This window comes from Leptonychotes weddellii, chromosome 13 (genome assembly GCF_054177405.1).
Source record: "Leptonychotes weddellii isolate Sample4059 chromosome 13, ASM5417740v2, whole genome shotgun sequence".
NCBI lineage: Eukaryota > Metazoa > Chordata > Mammalia > Carnivora > Phocidae > Leptonychotes > Leptonychotes weddellii.
The window spans coordinates 73,182,031-73,202,001 of record NC_138381.1 but is presented as its reverse complement, the minus strand read 5'-3'; the positions used below and the strand labels follow the sequence as shown (position 1 = coordinate 73,202,001).

The window sequence follows — 19,971 nt, the reverse complement described above, 5'->3', positions numbered from 1 at the left end:
GCAGGGCACCTGGGTGGCTCAGTTGGGTAAGCATCTGCCTTCAGCTCATATGGGTTCGAGCCCGGCACCCGGCTCTCTGCTCAGTGGGGAGCCTGCTTCTCCCTCTGCCCCTCCCCCTGCTTGTGCTCTCTCTTGTTCTCTTCTCGCTCTCAAATAAAATCTTAAACCAAAAAAAAAAAAGAAAAAAAGATTCTCTAGGTGGAAGCAAAACTAAAGGTACAAAAAAAAAAAAACAAAAACAAAAAAACAAACCTAAAGGTACAAGAGAGTGAAAAACAAGTAGATCAGCTTAACACCATCATCCTCAGTAAGAAACTACTCCAAGGGAGATATATTAAAGAAAGTAAAAGGAAGAACACGAAGGGGTTTGGTTTTGTTTAAAGATGTCAATTTCAGCCTCTGTTAAGAACTTCTTGGGTATTATTGCAGGCTTTTTTTGCTTCTCCCATGGAGTCTAGTTGCGTCATAGCTAAAAGTCTTGCCTGTTCCTCTTACCAGCTCACCTGACTATCTGTTTCAACAGTGACATGAACAGACACAGGCCCCGGGATGAAAGGTGCACAGGTGGCCTGCTGCTTAGACTACACCCCATGCCCTTCTGGTTGCCCCAGAAGTCTGCCTCCATCTAGGGTTCTAAATGAAAGGGTGGGCAGAGTAGGCCTCTGAATCCCATACCTAATTAACGTCAATTTCTTAGAGATTCACTTTGAATCTTTCCATAAGAAAGCTGAATGTTTTAGAAACAATTTCCTGGGGTGTTTTAAATTCCTATTTCATCAGTTATGTAATGTTTAATGATATAATCATGATACCAGTTACAACAGCAAACAGGTTTGCGAGCAGGGTGGACTCTTGGCAAGCCTGCAACTCCGCAGGTAGGAGCGGCCGTGCACACACGGCCTAGAAGAGGCTGCCCTGTGGGGCCGTGGTACCACTCAGTACGTCGACCACGCGATATGGAGAGGCCTCCTCCATCCCACAGGCCAGGCGAGTGAAGGTCACTTAAGAGAGCTGCTGCCATTTTCACAGAAATCAGAATAAACTGATATGGAATACTCGTGAAAGTGTAAAAACATTTTAATCCAGACCATTCTGTTAAAGGAGATACTTGATTCATGTTCCTTTGAACAATCTCTTGCTCTTTTTCTTTTGGGCGGGGGGGAGTTTAGGATGGGAGGGTTCATCAAAAACACTCCTAATAAATTACTAAAGGAAACAGCATCAGGCTCAGGCAGCAAGACCAGATATTCTGTTCACGGATATAAAAATTCAACTTGAGGCTCCCAGGCTCAAACACAAATACCCAGGAGTCAACTTAAGTAATTCATGCCTCCTAGGCTAAAGTATATGGATGATACCTTTCCCTTGCGATAGCAAAACCTATCCATTTTCTTACCTCACTGAGTATCAGCTTTTACACTTTTACTGATAAAGCAGACAATGAACATACTGTATAGGAACCTAGCGCTTTTAATTAAAAGGAACACAGTTCTATCTAAATCATTTGCCACAACGATCTAAAACCACTCTTTTCACATCTTCATTTCAATCACAGGAGCAAAAGCCCCTACATTACCTTTATTTTCAGAACTGGAGCCGGTGTTGCTATCTGGTGCAGGCAACATGTCTTCATACCCCCATGATACTATGTGTTTGCCACCGAGCAAACAGGAGGGGGATCCAGGCCCCCCTTCCAAAAGCAACAGCCTAAAAATGGGGAGATGGGAGAATCATAAAGACACTGAGACCATCCATTTCAGCAAGAAAATGAAAGTCATCTTACAGAGCAGACAACTAAAATAGGTTTATATAAATATACATCTGGAAAAACTATTCATGTTTTTAAATTTAAAAATTACAAAGCAGTGCTTACAGAAAGGTCATAATAAAGTACAGCTGTGTGCAAAACATACAGGTTTTATATATACATGTGTTGGGGGTAGGGTATGAATTAGGAGGCACATATATCAAAACATTGAGAGGTTATCTTTCGATAATGAGATTATGAATGATTTTCAGTTTCTCCTTTACACCTTAACATACCTTAAAATCCATAAGAATTCATTATAAGCTATTACATTTTTCTTAAAAACCCACAAAATAAAAGAGAATTAGCATACTCTAGGAACACTTTCAAAGAGGGAAGATGACACAAACAAAATTCTTAAGATGAATATACTTAGTTTAAAATATGAATCATTCATTGATGAGTTTAGCAATCTACTTTTTAAAAGGCTTTATGCACAAATCTCCCTTATGTGTGTGGGGGAGATAAGGATCCAAAGTGATAGCTTACCTATATAGTACATCAGCTACAGGCAGGGACCCCAGATCAGTCTGTTTCTGTAACAGATGGACCGTATGGACAAAAGTTTTCAACGATCCCCTAAAAATAAAAGGGGGGAACAGAAAAATCATCAAAATTGAAAAGCTGAACAACAAGGTTAATTTTATTAACCACATGAGAGGGTCCCAAAAGGGGTCTATCCGCTTCCGTGGATCAGACCTATTGTACCAAATATACTGGATTCTTACAGATTACCACTGGCTCATACAAAAAGTTACTATGTGAGCAGCACCAATTATGCCAATTAGGATGTTCTCCCTGCATTTGTAAAGGTAAACAATTTTCTCCCAAAATAAAGGTTCAAAACCTAAGGCTCAAACAAAACACATGTGGCTATCATGCTTCAGCACCATTTCATGAAGTCCTTCTCTAGTCTAGAAGAGAGATTTTATAGAACAGGGTTATACTTAAAGTCTAACAGTGTTTCCAGGCTTCATTTTTAAATATCATTAAGTTTTGTTTTGTTTTTTTTAAGATTTTATTTGAGAGAGGAGAGAGAAGCAGACTCCCTACTGAGCAGGAAGCCCGACGTGGGGCCCGATCCCAGGACCCGGAGATCATGACCTGAGTTGAAGGCAGATGCCTCACTGACTGAGCCACCCAGGTACCTCTAAGTTCATCCATTTCACATAACATCTCCCCAAACTATCACATTAAATATGACTGCAAAGGAATACATTCAAATAATGTATTTTTTTACTAAGTCTACCCCAATGCGGGGCTCAAACTCACAAGCCTGAGATCGAGTCACACACTCTACTAACAGCCAGCCAGGCGCCCCGGAAATAAATATTTTGTGCTTAGAGGTGTGTTTCTTCTGCTTCCCTCGCTGTGAAGTATGTGACTAATGCTTGCAGAGCTCACCACTACCCAATTTCCTTTTGGTTCCCAAGGCTCAAGATTCTGGGAAATCTAGAGTATGGTCAACAGGATCTAAAAGAAGGTGCTTTTAAGATGCACAGGACTTACCTGGCCAGATCCCAAGTATAAATCACCACAGAACATTTCCTGAACTAAATGATCGCCTGTATCAGATAGGCTGACTTCAGATCACTGCCTTATTCTCTTAGCCAAGGCTTTAATTGCTAGGTATCATATGCCTCAACCCCAAAAGAAATGGAATACCTGACACTGGACTGAGTAGGCTTGAAGTCCTCTTAATTGCTCCTTTCACTACCTCTGGTGTTCAAAGAATCAAAACTAAAGAACAGTATAAAGCAGGAAGGCAGCAGATAGGGTCTAAAAGCTCAAGTTGGGAGTCAGGCCACTCACCAGCTACACCATCTCAACCCTGTCACCTAATTCCTATGGATTTTTGCTTCTTCATCTGTCCAGCAGGGCCATCTCCCTGGCATGCAGTGAGGTTAAAGGGGCAAAAGCACACTGGAACACTTAAGACCATTAAACCAACTATAAGGTATTATTACCTGCCAGACTGAATCACATTTTCAGAATAAAATTCAAACTCCTTCCATGGCTCCTAAGCCCCTACATGACCTGAGCCCTGCCAAGCTCCTCTCCTGCCCCTTTTCTCTACCACTGCATTCCAGCTCCTGGGTTACTTTGCTGTCCCCCTCAGCTACCCCAAGCACAGAAAGAGCATCCGAGTTGTGCCACCAGCTATTCTTCTTGACCAGAACACACTATCACTGACTTTTTGATGTCTGGCTGGCTCTTTCTCCTCATCCTGCCCTCTGTTCAATGGTCACCTCTTCAGTAAGGCCTTCCCTACTATCTCCAGCTAATTCTGTCCCACCCTCCACTTTATCATTCTCTATCAAAATATCCTGGTAGGTCTTTTTATAAGTGAATATCCCTCTGAAGTTATCTTATTCAGGTCAACTTTGCAATTCGAGGGACCAACCATCTTGCTCACTATTGTATTCCCACTGTCTAGAAGAGTACCTTGCACACGGTGAGAAATAATTATTTACAAAGTGAATCAGCCTGAGTCCATTCAACTGCAAGGTTTGAAACCAGGAATCACTATATTCCTAAGAATCAGCAAGGTTCCTGGCAAAGGTACTCAATAAATTGGTTTAACAAATAAGCATATTCAAAATAATTTTTTGAAAATGTTTTGTCTTTGAAAGCATCAATCTCAAAAGTTTGTCCCTAATAACCTCATTAAAATAGATGACCCAACTGAAAAGCTTAGGACTTCTGGAGGTAAAGAAAGTCCAGAATGAGGTGACAATATTAGCAATACAATGTAGGAACCATCTTTAAACACAAAACAAAAAACACCAAGAAGAAAATAAAAACATTCATTTCAACATTTCTGTATGGAATTTGGAATCTCCAGCACATGAAACAACTTCAGTAACTATCAGATTGAATGTGGGCACAATAAGTTTTTTGACTCCATGTTCAATAAATGAAAATGTTTAAAACTGAGTTGATTATTCCTAACATTCCAAATCTGTCTAAAGACAATCCTATCTAGAAACAAATTTTCGGGGTGCCTGGGTGGCTCAGTTGGTTAAGTGTCTGATTCTTGATTTTGGCTCAGGTCATGATCTCAGGGTTGTGGGATTGAGCCCCATGTCGGGCTCGGCGCTCAGCAAGGAGTTCGCTTCAGAGTTTCCCTCTCCCTCTGTCTCTCCCTCTGTTCACGGTCTTGCTCTCTAAATATTTTTAAAAATTTTTTAATTCTCTCAAAATGGGATTTTTAAAAAAGATTTAGGGGTGCCTGGGTGGCTCAGTAGGTTAAGCGTCTGCCTTTGCTCAGGTCATGATCCCAGAGTCCTGGGATAGAGCACCACATCGGGCTCCCTGCTCAGTGGGGAGCCTGCTTCTTCCTCTCCCTCTGCCACTCCCCCTGCTTGTGTTCTCTCACGCCCTGTCAAAATCTTTTTAAAAAGTAAATAATAAAAATAAAATTAAAATTAAAAAGATTTATCTATTTGTAAGAGAAAATGCACTCGCATGCATGGGGCGGGGGGAGAGGAGGGCAAAGGGAGGGAGAGAGACAATCTTAAGCAGACTCCCCACTGAGCACGGAACCACGACATGGGCCTCGATCTCACAACCCTGAGACCATGATCTGAGCCAAAAATCGAGAGTCAGATGCCCAATCGACTGAGCCACCCAGGTGCCCCCCAAAATGGGATTATTGTATTAACAAGTCTATTGAGGGTTTGAAATGGTCTACAAATGCAAACTATCAATCTAATATAAAGCCTTTCCAGGAAAGCTTATTTCAGTGCTACCCAGTAATGTCTCCAGATTTAAGCTCATGTCAGGACTTCCACAGTCAACCCGTCTTCAGAGATCTAAAACTAGGCTATGACAGTTTGCTCAGGGCAAAGAAACTGACGGTGCCATTTTGCCTTAAAAATAGCTTGAGATTCAACCATTTGAAGGTCAACTTTGAAACCATAAAAATAGGGGAAGTCTTACAACCAAGAACTTCATAATCTTCCAAGAAGAATTTTCCCACATACACTTTGCTTAAAAAAAAAAAAAGAAGAAGAACTCTAAAGGGAGAAGCACAGATTAGTGACATTAATTGGTGACACTAATCTGTCAGACCATGGTCCTAATTGGTCTCTAGACAACTAGCTTAGAGGCAAGCAAGGGCAGTGAACCTTTTTCTCACAAAATTGTGCCAATGATCATACAGGTTACTGGGCAAGAGAATGTAGAGACCCTCTCCCAGAAAAGTAACTCCAACATTTCCTACTGATATTAGATCAGTAACGTCTGCTTACAAAGGATGGCACACTATTAAATCTGGACAAATACAGAGAGATCTTTCAGTTAAATTAATGGAGGCAAGCATCATGGTCCAGAAATATAATTTGTGACCAAGCCTGCGTGACTGAGTCCAGGTAATAACCCACGCACTTGCTGAAACACTCCTTGTAAGACAGCCATGAAAAAAAATTAACAGCTCTACCAATTTTCTGACCATCCTTCCAGGAGAAATATAGATATACCATCCTCCACTAACTGCTGGACCTAAAGCACTAGTCATCTAGGGGGTGAGTAGATAACAGCAAGGGTTGGCTCTCCTTTTTAAGCTCCTTCAGCTTTATCACAGGATGGCAGACAGCAAACACTTGAACTTAGGCTCCAGCTCAGGGTCCTGGTGCCAAGTTTTGGTGGAAGTATCTTATGCACTGTCGAGGCTGTGAAATTCAATACTGCCAACAAAGAAGGACTACTGGATGTTAAGACTTCCATCACATAGGCTTGCCTCTCACTCACCAACAACCCCCCCCCCCGCCCCCCACCGGCAGCAGCCGTCACGAGGCCACCAAGGAGTACCTCTGCTGGTCCTTACCTGGCACAGGCCAAAGCCACCAGAGCAGCAGCGGCATTTTCTTTTTGCTTATGTGGGATGTGTCGGCCGGTGTCAGCAGGGTCCTCTAGCCAAGAGCACAGCAAAGTTTCGATTCCATTGAGACAGTCAGCAGGCTCCTTGGTCAGGCTCAAAGGCTGGCAGTCACGAAGGCAGTTCAATAGCACCTCAGCAGTTATGTTACAGAGAGAGGGGTCCGTTCTGCTTTGGGACTGAATAAGGGGGAAGACCAGCAGGAGCCCCATCCGAGACGTGAAGGGAGCTTGCTCGGGTTGCTGCAACAAGCCCTGGCGTTTGAGCAGAGCCAATGTTTCCTCATCACCCGAACTTTCTCGTTCATGCTGTTCCTCCAAGGCCAGCTGGCGCTGGGCATTCCACAGTCCTCGTAAGGCATTCAGGCGGTATTCCAGCAGGCGCGCGTAGGCATTGCTCTGATTCCCACAAACAGAGCGCAGACGTTCGGCTAATTCCGTCGGGTTCTTGGTCTCAAATGTTAAAATCTAAGGGAAGAAACAAAGAAGTTGGTAGGTACTGTTTTCACCATGGCTTTCATCTATGGATGCAAATATATCCAATGGTCCACATACATCAGCTTAATTGGGGCCAAATATGAAACCATGTGCTGTAAAGCCAGGTATTTGCTGGGGATTTTTTTTCCCGTGGCGTTTCTGCTAGTGCTCCAATTAAAAGTAGTATCAGACCTAAGTTAAAGAAGCCAAATCATGAAAACAGTTAAGTGTGGAAGTCAGAAATTAATTCAAGTAATTTATTTTAGAAAATTGAGGTATAGGTCCTTATTAAATGCTTTGGAGTTAAATGTAAGTCTCTAACTCCCATTACCAGGTGGATTGTAAGTGAAAAGAACAAAATTTTATCTTCAGAATCGAATATACCTACTCATAAATGACTGATACTGTATTGTTCTTTGATTCTGAAGAACACTCCATTCTTACTACTGTTAATCCATTATTTCAATTGGTGACATGGTATAGATTTATTCAGTTCATACTGATAGAGGAATCACTACTATTTTCTTGCCAAAACATACAATTGCCAGAAGGCCTCTAGACTTTCAGCAGCTAGGGGAATAAAACCATTAAATCCTTAATCCTAAGACAGGAACCAGCTATCAAGATAAAGAATTTAACTTTATGATGCAAAAAGTTGATGCACAGAACTTCAACTAGGTTAAAACGAACAGACTATTGTAAGCAACAAAGGAGGGCACTCCAGGGGCAAGCACATTAAAACAGACTATCAGGCGCCAGGGGTATCTGGTTCTCAGTAGACCAGAAAGTCAGGGTGAGAAGAGGATTGAAATAAAAGCAAAGAAAATTCTGTCACGTCATTGGCACTGCATTTTAAAAGGTTATGGATCACTTTATTTCTCTCAGAAACCTGCAAAATACTTTTACTACTTCAAATTTTGCCCTTAAAAACTGTTAGCCCAATAAAACAACAAGAACTTCCAGAACAATGTAAACACTGTAACTGCCTTGCTTAGCTATATATGCAAGTCACTGAACTGAAAAAATGTTTAAACAACAAATTCTGGGGCATCCGCTGGCTCAGTCGGTAGAGTGTGCAACTTGATCTCAGGGTCATGAGTTCAAGCCCCACGTTGGGTGTGGAGCCTTCTTATAAATAATTCCAATTCAAAAAATGTACTTCATTTATTTGAAAAACATGTTCAGTGTTGAAAAGGATAAACAATTTGAATTTCAGTGCCAGACTATCAGATCAGAAATAACATCCAAATGCCATAAGATTTCAAACAACTTAGCAATAAGAAGAAAAGAACCACTGAAACACACAACTTCAATGAATTTCAATGGCATTGAGTTGAAGGAAAGCAGCCTATTTCAAAAGGTTGCATCTGTAAGATTCCATTTAGGACTTTCTGGAAAAAACAGAATAAAACTATGGTGATGGAGAAGAGATCAGTGATTGTCAGAGGTTAGGGGAATAGGCAGGGTAGGACTAATATTGCGATAGTATGAAGAAGTTTTTCGGAATGAAGAAACTGTTCTGTATCCTGGTGGTGGTGGGGTGGTGGTGGTGGGGACGTGAATCTATAGGTGTTAAATTCAGAGAACAGTAAACCCCCTAAAAAGGTCAATTTAACTGTATGATAATTTTTAAACAAAAGGAAAAAAATTCCAACCAGGCTGTATCTGTATTCAACTAGGTACCATTGGGTAAAGCTATATTCCAAGTCATATTAAAATTAAAAACTAGGGCCATTTTTAGTTTTTAATACAACAACAATGTTTAAATGGTCTTTTACAATCAAGTCATACCAAACTGTATTTTCCTACCTTTTAACTGGATTCAAACACAAATCACCCTTTTGATTATTTTTCACATGGCAGCAGATAAAATAACTCAAGTTCCTTAAAAAAAAAAAAAAAAAAAATCACATTTCAAGGGCAACCATCTACCTTGAAGCTGTAATCAATATCCAAGGAAGCTAAACTGCCTTTTTTTTTTTTCCTTCTAGGATCTCCCCTCAAAAATTAGCCTCCACCATTAAAATCAAAACCAAAGACTGAGATGATTTTAATGTTGTTAAAAGAATTAAGGGGCGCCTGGGTGGCTCAGTCGGCTGACCGTCTGCCTTCGGCTTGAGTCATGATCCCAGAGTCCTGAGATCAAGTCCTGTATCGGGCTCCCTGCTCAGCGGGGAGCCTGCTTCTCCCTCCAACAACCCCCCCCCGCCCCCGGCCATGCTCGCTCTCGCTCATGCTCTCTCAAATAAAATTGAAAGAAAAAACAACCCACAAAATTTTGTCTTCCTAGTTATGAACATCTAAAACAAATTTTAAGAGCTTTCCAGTATTGGTTTTGTGATTTTCACTCAACTCTGATATAAAATACATATGAAACACATAGGTGTTCCCCACATTTTATTTATGGTACACTGATCTACTTAGGTTATATGAAGCAACTACTAAAAAATTCAATAGACTTTTATTAGACCCAAGAATCAAAGAACAACTCAGTAACATTAAACCCACTGATTTCCTTTTATCAATCTTAAAGATAAGTGGTTCTAAAATGTGATATTTCATGGTTCATAATGACGTTTATGATTGAATCTATAGCTAACTCCAAACATTAAGACTAGCTGGAAAAAAAAAAAAAAACCACTATATAATACACTTCTGCACTTTCCTTGTGATTCTATTTTTATAAGTACTTCAGTTATATTTTGGCATTCCACTTGAAAGACAAATATTCTGAAAAGATAGGAGTTATAATTAACCAAATATTATATGATACACACACTTAAGTGACTTATGTTTATTGATTTAGCAGTATCTAAGGCACACTATGCTTTCAGAAATCCATTAGATTACTCAGCATTATCCATTCCAATGGCCCCTCATGAAAACGAAGAACTGTGCGCTTCACACTGCTGCTTTTCAGAATTCTAAGTTTGAAGGTCATGGCCAAAAATCATTTCATAAAGACATCATACCTTTGAGTTTTAGTACGTCAGCTATGAAGGATCTATTCTGGTACTTATGAATATTAAATAGATTTGTCTCAGATCCTCATATAAAACCACTGCTCTCAGTAACTGCTCTTAAAGAAGATAAAAAGACCAGAATGTCATTAGAAAATGAACACTTTTCTCTTTAAAAAGGGGGAAAACTACTTAAGGAAGGGAAGATCCCCATCATCCTTAATCAGAAGGAAGGGTCACTAACTGTACTTCAGTGATAATGAAGTCACCCAATGAACAGAAGAACTTTCAAAGTAATGTGTTGCATTAATTTTTATCATACATGACACACAAGTTTAAGCTAAGACAACAGCAATCATTCTGGAAAGCCTAACAGAAAGTAAGCAAAATATTCTTTGCCAGCCAAATCTGGCTTTGAACAAGACTCCAATATTTGACGTAAGAGCAGTTATAGAGGATCAGCTCATTTCAGCCAATTTCTCTCCATTTTCCATGTGGAAAAATACAAGAGCATGCACCCGCCAGCCATGATGTGAAATGTCAACACGCATTTCAAGTAATTGTCATAGTGAGAAAAAGCACAGAGAGGCTTTTGAAGTAGTAGAGAATGTTACAAATGAAGAAATTAACTAAACCAATAATTGACAGAAAAGATTAGGGCATCTTTCTAAGAATTTAACCTAAAAAAAATTTCAGAAATAAATGCACTGAAGTTTTATTATAGTGGAAAAAGTAGAAGCAATTTCAGTATCTAAAAAGGAAGTGTTCAGGAGCACCTGGCTGGCTCAGTCAGTACAGCATGTGATTCTTGATCTTGGGGCTCTAAGCTCAAGCCCCACGTTGGGTGTGGAGATTACTTAAAAAAATAAAATCTTAAATAAAAATTTAAAAAAATAGAAGGGAAGGGGCGCCTGGATGGCACAGGTCATGATCCCAAAGTCCTGGGATCGAGCCCCGCATCAGGCTCCCTGCTCAGAGGGGAGCCTGCTTCTCCCTCTCCCGCTACCCCCTGCTTGTGCTGTCTCTGTCAAAAAAATAAAATCTTTAATAAATAATAGGAAGTGTTCAATTAAAACATGACAATGGAAATTACACAATAACTTAAAGTTAAAACCAAAGAAAAAGAAAAATTATATACGCCCTGTAAGTAGGACTGTGTAAAACATACTTGTTCAATTTGAAATGTCATTAGTATTTGTGGTAATAGAAACATGGATTTTTCTCTATTAAAAAAAACCGTGATGACAAGTTAAATAGTCCATATTTAAGCAATCATAACTAAAAGGGATATTTTTCAAAAGCAAACGCTATCTTTAAATAACTGGTAGTCAAACAAATGGTGACACAATTGCTAGATTTTAAATGGGGGTGGAGGGGACAGCTGACAAAAAAAATCATCACAGTACCACAGGATATGCTGTCCTTAAATCCACTGACTAGTTCCATCTGTTGCACTTTGGCAGCAAATAACATAGGGCTGGTTAGATTCCTGGTTAGGAGGGAAGACTGAATGGTGGGATGGGGAAGACCACAGATATTGGGAGCTATCAATGAACAATAAAACCTTTCACTCTCCAAGAAGAAAGGATACTTAAAACCCAGGACTGTGCCCACCTCGGGAGCACATATACTAATACTCAGGATCACTCAAGCTCCAAACAGATGAATTACATTACTGTACTCCCTAGTATGGTACATTAACCAGTTCATTATATGTACCTGTCAGCATAAAAGGAATTTATACTTGGGTTATTATTTCAAAGCAGATCAACTGGCCAGACTTGCAAACAAAACTTTGCAGGAAAGGCTATAGAATATGGAAATCCTCTCAAATGCTAGAGTGGATTTTTAAACGCTTCTATAAGTTTTCCTACTTTTTTCACATTACGAAGATGGCAATCATGGCCAAACTGAATTGCATATGGTAATTTACAGGATGTAAGATCTCAAGTGAACCAAGTAAATGAATTGTGAATGGAAGGATGGAATTCTATCTCTAATATGAAAGGCTAAATCAAGAGTGGATCACTTAACAATTAAATTAAACCCTGAAGCTGCATATCCTTATCCAATCCTGGAAATATGGGTTCATTTGAATTCTCTTTCAACATCTCCTATTTTTAAAAAGGGTCTTTTACTTAACTGATAACACGATTAAGTTTCACAGTTTAATTCATGAGTTTTAGCCCCTAGCTTGGTGCCTTAACTAGAATGGCCCCTGACTAGTTTCCAGATTGTTCTGCTTTGGATCAACCCTGTAAAACCTGCTCCAGCACTCAGCGATCTCGCCCATATCTTCACACACCTGCTATTGATGGCAGAACTGCCAGAACTGTGAGGACTCAGGGCACCTGGGTGGCTGAGTTGGTAGAGCATGTGACTCTTGAACTCGGGGTTGTGAGTTCGAGCCCCATGTTGGGCGTAGAGATTACTTAAAAACAAAAACTTCTGAGGACTCAGTATCTAAGAAATCACTTTTCCAATTCTTCTTGCATGAAAGTTCCATCTTAACCTGGCCCCATCCAGTTTTCATCTTTTGTCATGTCCCCATGACCAGGGTCCTATTTTTTTCCATCTCCTGGCGTTTTTGCCTAAATGTTCACCCCATTCAGCCCAACTCCTAACTTTCAAAATTCAGCTCTGCTACCTACTTTTGAAAAATTCTGATTTCCTTACTCTCTTTCACTCTTCTCCTTTCCAAAATTAGCTTCTATGTGCTTCCACAGTATCTAGCACATACCTCTATCAGAGGATCCACCACAAACTGTAAGGAAAAATGTGTCTATTTCACAATAGGAATGGATCGATGATTCATTAGGAGTAAAGGAAAAGCTCTCTGAAGAGATGAACTTTGTTAACTGCTCACTTCACATACTTAACAATTATCATACCATGATATATTCAAACCCTTAGCATAAATACATTTTAGTAAACAAAACACAAACACTGATTTTTATTTATTTATTTATTTGACAGAGACACAGTGAGAGCGGGAACACAAGCAGGGGGAGTGGGAGAGGGAGAAGCAGGCTCCCCATGCAGCAGGGAGCCCGATGCAGGGCTCGATCCCAGGACCCTGGGATCATGACCTGAGCCAAAGGCAGATGCTCAACGACTGAGCCACCCAGGCGCCCCAAACACTGGTTTTTAAATAGAAAAATGTAACAAAGAAGGAAACCGTGTAACTCTAATATGTAAACAACATAGTAGTGTGGTGTTACACAATCTGTCCCCTCTTTCAACTGAGAACTAAAAGGGGGAAAACCATAGCTTATTCACATTTGTACTACCAGAGCTTAGCACAGTGTGGCATATAAATGTTTGATAAATTAATGAGAAGATACATAAATTCCAAGAATAATTCTCCTCGGATGTACATCTGGTTCCCACCACCATACATCTGAGTAACCCTCTTTCAGCTGGACTAATTATAAATCTGCCTTCTGGAGCAATAGAAAATTCTTCCTCCTCCACATAAGAGCCTTTTAATCAGATGAAGAAAACACATGTAATGGAAGGAGGGAACACCAGAATACAAGTTAGAGCCGTGATTCTCAACCCTGGCTGCACATTTAAATTGTTTTGGGAGGGGTGCCTGGGTGGCTCAGTTGTTAAGCGTCCCAGGGTCCTGGGATGGAGCCCCGCATCGGCGTCCCTGCTCAGCGGGAAGCCTGTTTCTCCCTCTCCCACTCCCCCCTGCTTGTGTTCCCTCTCTCGCTGTGTCTCTGTCAAATAAATAAATAAAATCTTTAAAAAATAAATTGTTTTGGGAGCTTTTTAAAACAATACTAATGACTGGGCCCCACTCCAGTCAGATTAACTCAGAATATCTAGGGATGGGACCCAGACTTTTTTTCCACTCCACAAGTGAAAGCAATGTGTGGCCAAGATTTCAAACCACTGAGTTAGGGGTAACTAGGTTCCAGCCCAGACTCTGCAAGTAATTTCCCCTTAGCTATTTCACTTAAACTCACTCAGTCTGTGTTTCTATATCTGTAAAAATGAGGCCAAACACCCGCCTCCATTTACACAGCTAAGGTCAAAACACATGTTCAGGGAGTGCTCTGAAAAAGCTAAAACTGCTAAACAACTGTTAGGATTTCCTTATTTTAGACCAGATCACCACCAAGAAAGGAAATTTTTTCATATAACCCTGAAAGAAGGAAGTCCTGACTAGATAAAAACTGGGAGTGTTGGGGATGGGGGAAAGGAGGCATGGAATTAAACACATGCTTTGTCTGAGCCAACACTGTTTAAAAAAATGCTAATGCAATCTTAAAACGCATTAGAAGAATTCCAGTGTCAGGAGCAAGGGAGGTAATAATCCCATTTATATTCTGCAATGGTCAAACTATAACTGGAATATCCTGTTCAATTCAGAGTACCTCATTTTAAGAAGTCATTAGCAGACTAGTAGGAGTCCAAAAGAGGGTGATTTGACTAATCTGGCAATCATGTCACATGAGAAACGGTTAAGGAACTAGGGATGCGTGGTCTGCAAGGGAGGAGTTGGAAGGGGGAGCAAGCTTCATAAAATTAAAGGGCTGTCATGTGGAAGAGGAAGACTTTACCGCTCTAGAAGCCGCAAAAATAGGAAATTACTGGGATGCACAGCATAACAAAGAACTTTGATAATTCAAAACAGTGTGAATCACAAATCCTGGATGTATTTAAAAAAAAAAAAAAGATTCTTGGGATCCACTTACAAAGACTGTTTCGAAAAGTCTAAGATGTGCCCTGGAATCTACATCTGACGCAGGCTCTCTGGGTAATTATGGGCAGTCTTCAAAAATAATTTTTATAAAAGGTTTATTATAATTTAATTCACACACCATAAAGTTCACTTAAAGTGCAAAATTCAATGGCTTTTGGTATATTTGGAGGTGTGCAGTCATTACCACAATTTTACAATACTTCCATCACCTTCAAAAGAAACTCTGTACCCATTAGTAATCTCTCATTTTCCCCCAAATCTCTTAGCCCTACGCAATCACTAATCTACTCTATAAAGTTACCTATTCTTCACATTAAATATAAGTGGAATCCTGCTATGTGTGGTATTTTGTGAATACCCTCTTTCACGTAGCATTGTTTAAGATTTGTCCATGTTGTAGCATGCATCAGCACTTCATTCCTGTTCATTGCTGAATGATTCTTTATGGATACCACATCTGATTTATCCATTCACTGGTTGATGGGACACTGGAGTTTCCACTTTTTGGCTGTTATGAATAATGCTATGAACATTTAAGTTTTTGTGTGGACATAAGTATATAAGCACGAGGGATAAAAACCTAACAGTGAAACTGCTGTCATATGGTAACTCTGCTCACCCTAGGGAGGAACTGTTAAACTGTTCTCCGAAGTGGCTGCACCATTTTACATTCCCAGCAGCACTGTATGAAGATTTCAGTTTTCCACATCATTGCTAACACTTGTTATTATCTGTCTTTTGATTAGAGCCATCCAAGTGGGAGTGAAATGGTAACTCATGTGGTTTTGATTTGCATTTCCCTGCTGGCTAATGGTGTTAAGCATCTTTCATGGGCTTATTGGTCATTCACCTATCTTTGGAAAAATTGTACTTTGAGAAACAATGACTTTGCCTTATCAATAAGAACAAGAACTTCAATGGGCAGAAACACAACAAAAAAACAAAAAGAAAAGAATACATTTAAACCCACAAGCTTATAATAAGAGAAAAAAAAAAAATCACCATTCGATGATGTTGGCAAACCAACTCATTTTGAAAAGTGGTTAATACAGGTAAAGAGTCAAAACATTTATCCTGCCTTTCTCATATGAACTGTACACCTAGATAAGCAAACAGCTGAGGAAAGAAAAGTTCCCTTTACAGAAGCATTCCAGCTAATGAAGGTATGACAGAATAGATCTAGGCATTTGAGCTTTAGTAGCTGCAAACACCATAAGCAGCAGTTATTACATGCCTACTGATGAAAACATACACCACCCCCCGTGAAGCAGTCTTACCAAAAAAAAAAAAAAAAAAAAAAATCAACCAATCTCAGTGTGTATATCTTATTTAGATCCTGATTCAAACAACCTTTAAAAAATATGAGCACAACTATAAGACAATTGGAAATTTGAAAACTACCTGTATAATTTAAAGGAATTTTTAAATTTTTGTGGTTATGATTTTTAAAGAAGTCCTTATCTTTTAGATACATGTTGAAATATTTATGAATAAAGAGATCGGTCATGGAAAGACATCCCACGCTCATGGACTGTTAGAACAAATATTGTTAAAATGCCTATCCTACCAAAGCAAACTACACATTTAACACAATCCCTATCAAAATACCAACAGCATTTTTCACAGAACTAGAACAATTCTAAAATTTGCATGGAACCACAAAAGACCTCAAATAGCCGAAGCAATCTTGAAGAAGAAAAGCAAAGCTGGAGGATCACAATTCCCCACTTCAAATTATACTACAAAGCTCTAGTAAATCAAAACAGTATGGTACTAGCACAAAAACAGACATAAAGACCAATGGAACAGAACAGAAAACCCAGAAATAAACCCACAACTATATGGTCAATTAATCTTTGACAAAGCAGGAAAGAATATCCAAAGGGAAAAAGATGGTCTCCTCAACAAATGATATTAGGAAAACTGGACAGCAACATGCAAAAGAAGGAAACTGGACCACTTTCTTACACCATACACAAAAATAAATTCAAAATGGATTAAAGACCTAAATGTGAGACCTGAAACCATAAAAATCCCAGAAGAGTGCATAGTCACTACCTTCTTTGACACTGGCCACAGCAACTTCTTTCTAGCAATAATCAACTATTGGGATATTGGGACTTAAGGGATACACCAAAATAAAAAGCTGTTGCACAATGAAGGAAACAAAACTAAAAGGCAACCTATGGAATGTGAGAAGGTATTTGCAAAGGACGTATCCAATAAAGGATTAGTACCCAAAATATATAAACATACATGAAGAATTTAACAAATACCCCAAAAAATAAATTAAAAAATGGACAGTAGATATGAACAGACATTTCTCCAAAGACAGCCTGCAGATGGCCAACAGACACATGAAAAGATGTTCCTTAGGGAAATGCTAATCAAAACTACAAGGAGTTATCACCTCACACCTGTCAGAATGGCTGAAATCAACAAGCCAAGGTGGCGCAGTCGTTAAGCGTCTGCCTTCAGCTCAGGTCATGATCCCAGGGTCCTGGGATCGAGCCCCGCATCGGTCTCCCTGCTCCGCGGGAGGCCTGCTTCTCCCTCTGCTGCTCCCCTTGCTTGTGTTCCCTCTCTCCCTGCTTCTCAGTCAAATAAATAAATAAAATCTTTGAAAAAAAATAAAATAAAATCAACAAGCCAAGAAAACAACAGGTATTGGCAGATGTGGAGAAAAAGGAACCCTCTTGCACTGTTGGTGGGAAGGCAAACTGGCGCAGCCACTGTGGAAAACAGTATGGAGGTTCTTCAAAAAAAGTTTAAAAAAGAACTATCCTATAATCCAGGAATCACACTACTGGGTACTTACCAAAGAATACAAAAATACTAATTCAAGGGGCTACATGCACTCCTATGTTTACAGCAGCATTATTTACAATAGCCAAATTATGGAAGCAGCCCAACTGTCCATTGATTGATGAATGGAGAAAGAAAAGGTGGTGTATATATACAATGGAATATTATTCAGCCATAAAAAAGAATGAAATCTTGCCAACAACATGGATGGAGCTAGAGAGTATAAGTGAAGTAAGTCAGAGAAAGACAAATACCACACGATTTCACTCATGTGGAACTGAAAAAACAAAACAAACTAGCAAAGGGGAAAAAATAAGAGACAAATCAAGAAACACTCTTAATTATAGAGAACTGATGGTTACCAGAGGGGAGGAGCGTGGGGGGGGTAGGTTAAATAGGTGATGGGGATTGTGATGAGCACCAGGTGATGTATGGAATTTGTTGAATCACTCACTATATTGTACACCTGAAACTAATATAATGCTGTTAAAAAGTGATGTGCCATGGATTTACTTCAAAATAATATGGGAGAGAAGTAGCAGTTATAGCTGAAACGAGATTGGCCATGAGCTGAAAACTGAAGTTGGTGATGGATACATAGGGATCCATTATGCAATTTTGTTTTGTTTTTGCAATTTCCCAGATGTTTCATAAGAAAAAGTTTTTGGAGGGTATCTGGGTGGCTCAATAAGTTGAGCATCTGCCTTCAGCTCTCCGGTCATGATCCCAGGGTCCTGGGATCAAGCCAGCATCAGGCTCCTTGCTCAGCAGGGAGCCAGCTTCTCTCTCTCCCCCCGTTGGTGTTCTCTCTTGCTATCACGCACGCTCTCTCTCTCAGATAAATAAGTAAAATCTTAAAAAAAAAAAAAAATTTTTAAGGCTGTCAAAACCAAAACAGGGTATACAGAGGTTGTAAGAAGCCTGTTGCTAGTCATATCAAAAAGAAACAAGATGGCTCTTTATCACAGTTCTTATAAATGACAAAGATTTCTTCTTCCAATGCGAGGACTCTATTCAAACAAGCAGTCTTTTAGAACAGATCTAGCTAAATCACCTTAATTTTCCACTTCATTTTGCTAATAGAAACTTTTCAGATCCTTCAAACTGTTTACATACAACTATTAATCGACTTTCCTAATATATTTGCTTAAATGCTTATCCTTAAGGAACACAACAGAAAAAAAAATGAGAAAATACATTTTAAAATTATAAAGTGCAATTCACATGCAATTCACCTCTAAAGTACAATTATTGTTTCTGTGAGCAATAGATTTATCACCAAAAAATATGCTTCATGAATCAAGGTTGTAATACGTATTCTGGGATTGATGACTAACATCTGCTCCTCCAAAATATATGCATGAATATACTCTTATTGAGCAAATAGGTTATAGTTAGTGCCCCTCCCCCAATACTATTTTACCAATCTAGATTTATAATTTTTTTTAAGATTTATTTGAGAGAGCGAGAAAGTGCATACACGCGAGTTCAAGTCGGGGGGAAGGGACAGAGGAAGAGGAAAGCATCTCAAGCAGACTCCCCACTGAGCCCAGAGCCGGATGTGGTGCTCAGCCCCATGGCCTGGTAAAGGGGTGCCTGGGTGGCTCAATCTATGTTTAGCCAAAAAGATTTTGTAAAATGGGATGGAATAAAAATAGAAATAAACCAAAAAACTATGGAGAATGTCAATTCATGTAATGAGTACCTAAGAATCACTGGATTACTTTCTAGAGAAGGAAGAGTGTGCACAGAAAGTACTTACTGGCTGGGAGATGAGGCAAGAGAAATAATAGGTATAATACATTATCTACAGCATATTATAAATTTAACCAAACCCCTCAACTTCATTATTATTTAATATCAACACTTTTACCTTATGTACTCTTTTTGTTTTTGAATTCTGAACTAAATATTTCAAAATTTGTACTAGGTTTGGGGAGACGGGAGAAAAAAAATCCTACTAGGTTTTACAGAATTGCTCAGTAAAATCTATTAGTAAAATGCAACAGTACTAAATACTGACAAGAATGTGAAACGACAGGAATTCTTAGACATTTCTGGTAGGAATATAAATTAGCACAAACACCTTAGAAAACAATTGGCATTGTCCAGTTAAATTGAAAACGCATTGTCTTAGTTTCCCATGGCTGTTCTAACAAATCCCTACAAACTTAGAAGCTTAAAACAACAGATATTTATCCGCTCACAGTTCTGGAGACTGGAAGTCAAAAATCAGTATCCCTGGGCCAAATTCAAGGTGTTGGCAGGACTGCACTCCCTCAAGGGGCTCTAGGAGAGCATGTTTCTTGGCTCTTCCACCTTTGGACGGC

The 19,971-nt window shown here is 39.5% G+C and overlaps 1 protein-coding gene across 6 annotated transcripts in view; it reads right to left on the bottom strand.

Annotated features, from left to right (window-relative positions):
- HECTD4 (HECT domain E3 ubiquitin protein ligase 4) overlaps nucleotides 1-19,971 on the bottom strand; it is a 181,973-nt gene that overhangs the window by 125,597 nt on the left and 36,405 nt on the right. For all 6 annotated transcript variants that reach the window (XM_081802187.1, XM_081802188.1, XM_081802189.1 and 3 more), the window contains exons 2-4: nucleotides 6,636-7,153; nucleotides 2,297-2,386; nucleotides 1,577-1,707 (exon numbers count right to left, since the gene is read on the bottom strand). In XM_081802187.1, coding sequence (XP_081658313.1) covers nucleotides 1,577-1,707; nucleotides 2,297-2,386; nucleotides 6,636-7,153 — 739 coding nt within the window. The remainder of the gene's footprint in view (nucleotides 1-1,576; nucleotides 1,708-2,296; nucleotides 2,387-6,635; nucleotides 7,154-19,971) is intronic.